The sequence below is a fragment of the Hippocampus comes genome, unplaced genomic scaffold (genome assembly GCF_001891065.2).
Source record: "Hippocampus comes isolate QL1 unplaced genomic scaffold, H_comes_QL1_v1.1 scaffold2, whole genome shotgun sequence".
In the NCBI taxonomy this organism is placed as follows: domain Eukaryota; kingdom Metazoa; phylum Chordata; class Actinopteri; order Syngnathiformes; family Syngnathidae; genus Hippocampus; species Hippocampus comes.
The window spans coordinates 1,207,909-1,216,498 of NW_017805139.1; the positions used below are offsets into that span (position 1 = coordinate 1,207,909).

General features: G+C 40.7%; 1 protein-coding gene across 11 annotated transcripts in view; it reads left to right on the forward strand.

Annotated features, from left to right (window-relative positions):
• tjp1a (tight junction protein 1a) overlaps positions 1-8,590 on the forward strand; it is a 116,131-nt gene that overhangs the window by 55,011 nt on the left and 52,530 nt on the right. Inside the window, exon 1 of one of the 11 annotated variants that reach the window (XM_019867296.1) lies at positions 1,371-1,822. The exons of the other annotated variants lie outside the window; for them this stretch is intronic. Within the exon in view, the coding sequence (XP_019722855.1) occupies positions 1,799-1,822 (24 nt within the window). The 5' untranslated portion in view covers positions 1,371-1,798. Of the gene's footprint in view, positions 1-1,370; positions 1,823-8,590 lie in introns of those variants that run through there. 11 annotated transcript variants of the gene reach the window in all.

Sequence of the window (8,590 nt, forward strand, 5' to 3'; positions counted from 1 at the left end):
AGGCAAAGAGCAGGCAGAGGAAGGCTTCTGTTTTGTTATAATTTTAAAGGATCTATACGTCACATTTTACATATTACAGTTTATTTACCTGGATAATTATGTTAAACATCCTGCTTTCTGCACTGCTTGATCCTGACAGGTGCTTAAAGAGCTTCAGAAGGAGCGAGCGACTTGCATCAATACTAGTATGTATCTTGTTTGTGTTTAAAAATGGTGTGTGGTTTGTTTTATCGAGTGCTGTTTTGGGTGGATGGAAACTCGCATGAGTTTATTTCGGGGTAGAGGTGAATAAGTGTGCAAGCAGGTTTTGAAGTACTTCAACTGTGTTTATCCTACTCCTAGTGTGACCTGGTCTTTCTTGCCCGCTAACCCCGAGGACAAGTCTGCTACTTCTGACTGGTCGTATTTTTGCCTTGTAGGATTATGTCTGGTGGGAATTAACCTCGAGACCACCTACAGTGAGCCCTCCCCTATCCTGTTGAGCAAGCAAGGCAGAGGAAATAATCATTAGAAAAGCTTGATTTCAAGAATGCGATTGCTCAATTTGTTTGGGAAAAGCAAGGGTGTGTCGATGTTTTAATACTGTAAATGGTGGAAATTATATGTAATTGTAATTGTCATGTACTATCACACAGATTTTATATTGAAACTTTCCCTTTTGCAAAAACATGAGTAAATTGTAAAACAATGCAAGCTGCGTTTGCTGTATCCTGAGGGTGGGGTTAGGTTTAGGAAGTCATAGGAACTTGACCTGAATGGCTTTTGTAGTCTCCTATGAGATCACTTAGCCACAAACTGTCCCGCCAATTTTCTCTTTTTGTGTGAGGAATTAGTTTGTTGTTCCTGTAGTACACAAGGCACGCTGTCCCAGAAATAACGACGAAAGATGCGAAAGATTACCTAACACATACTTTGTATTTACAGCAATAAGCACACGCCTTTTCCATGGTATTTATAGTCCTTTTCATAGAGACGAACAAAGAGTAACATTATTTTTTCCTGCACACTTCAGATGCAAAGGTCCTCGTCGAACTACATAACACTCGCATCACTACGTACAGAAAGTGAGCATTCAGCAGCATCAGCAGGGACAGCGGCGTCGCTTCTCTTCATTGTATCCCGGACTATGTATTCCACGGGACAACAGGGGTGGAGATTTGTCGACATCCTTAAAAATGTACAAAGTAAAACACAATCAAGGCATAAATAAAGATCACAGTATATATATATGTATTGGACTGATACACGCACATGGTATATTATTTATGTCTTCTGTCGTTACATGGCCACTGTCGTCGTTGTTTCCTATTTAGAGCACCCCTATGTTTATGCAATGGTTTGTCCCGTGCAGCCTAGACACGGCAGTTGCTCATAGTGCCGAGAGCAGGGAGAGGTTTACCCCCCCCGCCTGCCATTGCTGTACGCTGTTGTGTGATGCCTTCGCTTCCCAACTTTTCATCCTGGGGTGGACACTTGCTACCAGACAGCCACACAAACTGAGCTCAGTCACGTCTTTGTGTGTGTGTGTGATTTGTTTTGGCGTTTTTTTCCGGCGTTTTCTGTCTCGGTACCTGACTGGAATGACGTTAAGAATTTAGGCGCCGACGATAAGATAATGAACTTTGGACTTTCCGTGACATGTTTCCTGGATAAAGTGAAATAACACAGCAGCCCGGCGTGGCGGCAGCTGGGCGACTATTCAACTGGAGGGAAATATTGCATTCGGCCAAGTGACTATCAAAACAAAGGCAGCGGCACGGTTTAAGCTGTCACTCTGGGAGCCCAACAGGAGAGGAAAATGTCCTCCAAAGCGTCAAATAAGGTGGGTTCGTGCTCGGGGAAAAAACGGTCAAGTGTTTGTGTCCTTTCAATACGAATTGCTAAAATTAGCACGATTGAGAAGTATTCGCCCGAATTCGTCGTTGTTACTAGCATGGCTGTAAAAGTTCGCTTGTTGGTTGTAAAAGTGACACAAGGCACAATGGTGGTTGTGTTTGTATTGTAGCTCAAGGTTATTTTGAAATCTACACTTAGTAGCATATCTTGTGACCAGGCATGCTCCTCTCGTTTCTAAATCTGACTGTGTGCTGTTTGTTCTGGTTGATAAAACTGCATCTACTTACTGATACAACGACCATGCTCCTTCCATGTGGCATCTCCAAAGACAACCTGTTGATTGCAAGTGTCCCTGACGTCATAATGGATTAGAGCAGGGACAGGGAGGGCATCCTTTTGAAAGGATACAGTACACTAAGAATACAATACACTACTCGATTGTTATTTTCAAAGTTAAAGTTAAGCACGATAAGAATATATCGGGTGGTTACGCATAATACTATATTACGTAGCTTTTATATAATTTTTGTGGGCGGGTGAAGGTTTTCTTGTGCTGGATGAGAAAGTCATGTTTCCCAAATTCCTAAAAAATATCATTAATTACAAAGTGTAACCACAATCTAGGTTTTTAATCTCAAAGGGGGAAATGAAGGCCCCCTTTGTCGTGTCATTTGTTTTGACCTGAAGCAATTCTTTGATAAACTCTCTGATCTTTTTATCTTATGAAACATCAGGGCATGCCCAATCATTATTCAGAACAAAGGGCATTTTCTAGATTTATATAATACATATTAGTGTTGGGCGTGAACCTCCTATATTCAAATTGGTTAGCAACATATCTTTTCACAAATCTATACTATTGGTCAATCCCCACATGGGGATTATTTATTTTCTAACTACAGTAATGATTGAATAATCCACATTTTTTTATGGTAGCATGCATGCTGACGATGGCTCTCTTTGAAGATGCGATGTTAATGCATCCGGTGTCTACAGAGCATACATCACTAATCATTGCCTCCATGGCAGTGAAAAAGTTACACTTGTGTAAGCATCATGACCACAAAGTAGGCGTGACTAATAAGTAAGGAAAAAGACAGCAAAGCCTTGCTAATTGCTAAACTATCGAAATGTGGTCGCAAAACAACAAAGTAAATCCATCTGTGATACAGTACATTTGTCACGTAGGTTTGGCTGGAACTGTGTGATAGCAGAGGATAAGAAACTGGCCACTGAGAACCTGAAATGAACATCACCATAGTGATGGTGAACTGAAGCTTCATAAAGCACTGAAACTTTCCAGCAACTTGGTTCGCACATGGTTCAAAGTGTTATGGCGCATCATTTGCATAGGTGCCACCAAGTGATCAAGAAGACACAGCAGTAAAATATACAAAATTAAATAAAAATGTGGGCAAAACAGTGACAAGATGTCCATATATAGCAAGATTGTAGTTTTTGTAAGTTCAGTGTTGATGAATATAAATAAGTGTCAAGTCAAGTACAACTTTATTGTCAAATGTACCAACATACAGCACAGATGAAATTTCTTCCCTCTCAAGACAACATGCAACAAGAGGAGCCGCTGCGGGTGCCCGCGCCACCATCAAAAGAAATCGTAGCATAAATTGACAAAATAATACAAAACAATACATAAGACACAGACAATCGTGCAATCTTAACCACTTTCCTGCATACACTTTGTTGTTTTAAGCAGTTATAGATGGAGGAGCAAATCAAAGTGTCCTTTTCACCAGTGGATCAAAGACGTCATGCTGAAATGTGCACATGTCTGCTACAAGCTAAGTTGAAAGCAACAAGAAGCTGGAGCATCCATAAACGAAAAAGAGACTGGCTCTCTTCTCCTGTCCCATGTAAATCCGCTTCAATTCCAAGCTGCGACTCCCAGTTCCACATACGCATCAGCGCTCTGTGCTGACGCTCCTTTCTTCTCGTCGGCTCCTCAAGCCATGCATCCCATCCAGCCACAGACTGTCCATCAGCAACGACCTTTCCGCTGAACAAAGCGGGGCTGTGAAAATGCTGCCCATTACAGGCGCAAGTCACAAGTGCCCGGGGCTATCCAGCACCGACAGTCAAATGGTGCCGACATACCTCCCAATCAAAATCCGTGCTTGTACACGTGTGCTGCCGAGAAGGTGCAACGACCAAGAACAGATTCTTGTTCTTAACGAATGTCGTGGGCAAAAATGCTGAAAACAGTCCACAAAGAAACAAAAGACAAAAATAACAAAAAAACGACCAAAAAAAAAAAACAACAACAAAAAACGCAAGGCTGTTGAAGAGCACTTGCCGACGGCTGCCTACTCGGCGAGTGCCATCTCGGGAAAAAAAAAGTGTGCATTTAACACTGCCAAAATCTATTAAGGCGATTGAACCCAGGACACACTGTGACTGGAGGTACGTGTCTGCCGACTTGCAACAAGCAAACCTAAAGATAAAATGACTATCCAACGGCTGCAATGGAAAATAAACATAAGTGCTAATACAACACGACTACTTCAACGCTCCGAGTATTCTTTCGTTCTGCACAAAGTGGCTCTCTAACCACCAACTAACTTGATGCCCACAATGAATGCTGACAACACCCGCAAAGCGACGTATGGTCTTGAGTGTTATTGTGAAGCAACGATAAGTTGACTGAAACTTGTGACGTCATCGGCACAAACCGAGGCCCTGTTTGTCAACAGTCACATGATTTTTCTTGGAAGCGATGCACGCTCATTTATTTCGCATATCCACTCTTGCTCGACGCACGCTCCAAAGTCTCATCGCATTTCAGAACATCACATGTCATTGCATCCGTCAGCTGAGAGGAGTATAGTACAGAATTGTAATATACATTTAAACTATAAGAACCTTTATTGGAGAAATAGTTTTTATTTCAGCAGCTAAAGTGGATACATGCGATAGAAAAATAGCATACTAGAGAAGACAACCATTGTCCAATTCAGTCTATTAGCAATGTTATTTGTTATTTTTGTGCTCAGTGTTCATTTTGACGTTTAAGATCTGATTAATCTAATTGAACGCGCTTGCTGTCTTTTCCAAGGTTGAAAACAGAATCAGTAAAGGCTACTTAATCCATGGACAGAAATTTGAATGAATTATAGAAAACTAAATGGCAAGCCTGTTGTACTGTGTTTAATTGAAACTGTCTGCTGCATTATTTTTTTGTTTGCACTGCTATGCACCAGGGAGTTTAACTTTTAACTCTAACTTGAGATTCTCATGATAAATGTTATCCTAATTAATATTTATTTTCATCATTGTTAATTATTTAGCTTCTCTAATGGATTATATAATTGAACTATCCATAAATGAATAATTCATTGAATTATTATTAATTAAAAATACTTTTTAACCTTAAGCCTGATATATACAGTTTACGTGGGGGGGATGCGATTGAAATCGTGATATGAATTTTGAGCCATATCGCCCAGACCGAATTCTGCCCAATCACAGCGATATATTTACTGTGTCTTGCATTTAGCATCTGAATCATGCACAAATGGGTGAGTTCTTGTCTTTCCAGACAGCAGAACAACTGCTTTGTAACCGTCCTGCTGTCTGACATTTTTTTGTCTTTACAGACATCAGAACAACTGCTTTGTAACTGTCCTGCTGTCTTGACATTTAGTTTTTTTAGGGGAGTCTGACAATGTATCTACAGTGTATCAATTTTAGAATTCATTAGTTGAAGGAAATGCAGTTTTGTAAACCACCCATTGAATATATTTTCAAGTGGGTCAATCCTTTTATTACAGCTGTGTGTGTGTGTGTGTGTGTGTGTGTGTGTGTGTGTGTGTGTGTGTGTGTGTGTGTGTTCAGTAGAACCTTGCAGTATGTAGAATTTTTTTTTCTCACTTTGACAAGTGAGGAATGTGCTGTGTTTGTCTATTAGAGGTGGAGAAATTCAAGTTTGTCCAGTTGTTCCAGTTAGACGAAACCAGCTCTGTCAACTGTAAGGTAGTGACGTTGTGGTGAATGTTGACTCGTTGTACAACTTCCGGTTGTAAAACGCTGGATGATAGTAATTGGTCGGTCAGTTTATGCTGTTTAGATTTTCTCCTTCTGGTAATTTATTTGTAAAACATCCTGCTGACAACTGACAGTGTATAGCAGGGGTCAGAAACCTTTATGACTAAGAGAGCCATGAAAGCAAAATATTTGGAAATGTATTTCCAGTATATATACAGTCATACCTCTGTTTTCGACCATAATCCATTCCAGAAGGCTGTTCGAAAACCAATTTGTTCGAAAACCGAAACCACGCTCTTTTAAAAAAAAAAAAAAATCTTTATTGAACATGTCTGCTCACAACGGAACGCCACATGAGGAAGCGTCACTTCCTCGTGTAAGGAAGGCAAGAGAAGTCAAGTGGCGCATTCAAGTGCGCTCAGTTTGGTCGAGAACTGATTTTCGGTCGTAATCCGAGGCATAAAAAAAACTCAAAATTTTTGGTCGAAAATCGATTTAGTCGAGAACAGAGACGTTCGAAAACCGAGGTTTGACTGTATATATAAAACTGCATTTTAAAAGTGAATTCAACAAAATGTCAGTATAATAAGCCTCTGAATGTATTCTTTGAATTAATTTTGTTATAATACTCACCATTAATGTGAATGGTTTTCCGTTCCTCACGATTGCTAAACATCCAGCAAAGCTTGCGGAATTATAGTCAGTTTGCTGGGTCCATACGCGGAGTTGCTGCTGGCTAGCTTGCACCCTGTTCAGTAGCTTGCACTACTCCTTTCTGCTGTCTCCCGCAGGGTATTTTGATGCGAACGTAGCATGGCGCGTCTAAGTGCCGCTTTACATTTGACCGTTTCATCGATGATATTTTGTCATTGCAATTACACTGGCACACCGCAGAACCTGTTCTCCCCACAAAGGCGAATCTTTCGGTCCATTCGTCCTGAAGTGTGCCATACTTATCATCTTTTTTTTCTTTTCGCCATCTTATTCGTCAAAGGATTAGCTTTGAGCTAATGACCGAGCTGGCTGATTCAAAAGGGGGCGTTTACCTGTTTACCCAGCAACGGCCAACGTAGGCCAGTATCATCCAATTAAAATTGCTCCTGCCGCCAACTGTAGCCCTGAACAGGACATGTGCAGTGAAAAATTGATGGATAGCAAGAATATTTTGTCTTATCTGCGAACCAGATGCCATCATCAAAAGAGCCACACCTGGCTCGCGAGCCATAGGTTCCCGACCCCTGGAGTATATTGTAACACCCCTGCACCAGCACTTCATTTACCTTGGCGCAACACACTTAAATCACCTAACTAGTAAATGTTAATATAGGGGAGACCTTTTTTTTCTTTCGTCTGTTCCCCCAACCCTTGGAGAGCCTTACACCATCTTCCTCACACACGGTGACCTCGGCTCAGACGTCACCGCATGATTAGCAGACAGCGCCAAGGCAATGGAGATATATAAAGCAGACATCCAAGGCTGCATGCAGACATGCCCTGACTCAATTTCGTGGCAACATCATCATGCATTGTCACTTTGAGAAATCAATCTGTGAATCAAATGCGTCTGTTCTGTGTTTCATCTTTCAATGTCCAAACATTTACTTCTGTCTCGTGAATTGTGATAGAGTGGCAGTAGATGACTTTGAGTCACGCACTGCATTAGGTTAGTTAGCATTTAACTGTATTTCAAGAATTTATGTGGGTGCTTTGACGACTTGGCATGATCGTTTGGTAGCATCAGTGCCAGTCATATTTTCTTATTTTGTGAGTTTCTCCACTTTGACAATGGCAGGAAAGCGTGGCCCTGCTGGCTGCCAGCTTGTACCAAAACTCTGAATCATATTTCCTCTTTCAGACTTTGTCAAGCTATGATATCAGCTGCAGACAAAAAAAACAAAACGTTGCCCGTTAAAAGCTGTACTTATTTGGGCCTAACTTTAAATTAGTTTCAACCACTGGCTAAAAATCCTTTAAAATTTTTATCTGCCAATCTATATACAATCTTAAAGCAAGTCTCTGGTCAAGTCACTGGTCATGATAAGCATGCCTGTTTTTTGTATGCAGTCTCAGAAGAGTAAAATAATTTTGCTAGGTGTTACTGCCCAACTCAGTTGTAAACACTTAATCATCCAAGAGCATGGCATTAAGCTTTCTTTCCTTTTTCTTTTTTTTAAAAACAAGCAATACTGTCCTTTACAACTGACCTCAATCCATTCCTGTTCACTGTCATGGATGCAAAAAGAGAGTACTGTAAATGTTATTTCGAGGATCTTCGCACCGACAGGCTTCTGTTTGAAACAGACAGATTGGAATGAGTGGGGTATGGTTTTCAATGGAGAAGGTGGGGGTAATTAGTGTTGCATAATGAGAGAGAGGCAAGGACAGCCGCTGCTTTGCTTTGATAATTACACTTCACTATTTACATCACTGAAGGAGGGAAACGTAATTAGAAGACCAAGTGCAAGGAAGAACAGAGCATAGCGTGTTGTTTTGTTCTAGGTCAGAGCCACAGCAGATGTGGCCAACAGAACATTGAGAAGTGATTGTCTCATTTGTCATACATGCACTTTTTTTCTTCGTTATATTCAACCCTAGCCATTCGCGTGGAATTTTAAAGAAAAAATTTAAACTTTCAAAAGATCAATAGTGAGTCATGTATTTATTGTTAGGCCAAACAAAAAAGATAGTGTGTTTCCGGTAACATGAAATTTCAGCATAGGGTCGGTAGGTCGGACAAAGTTTTTTTTTTTTT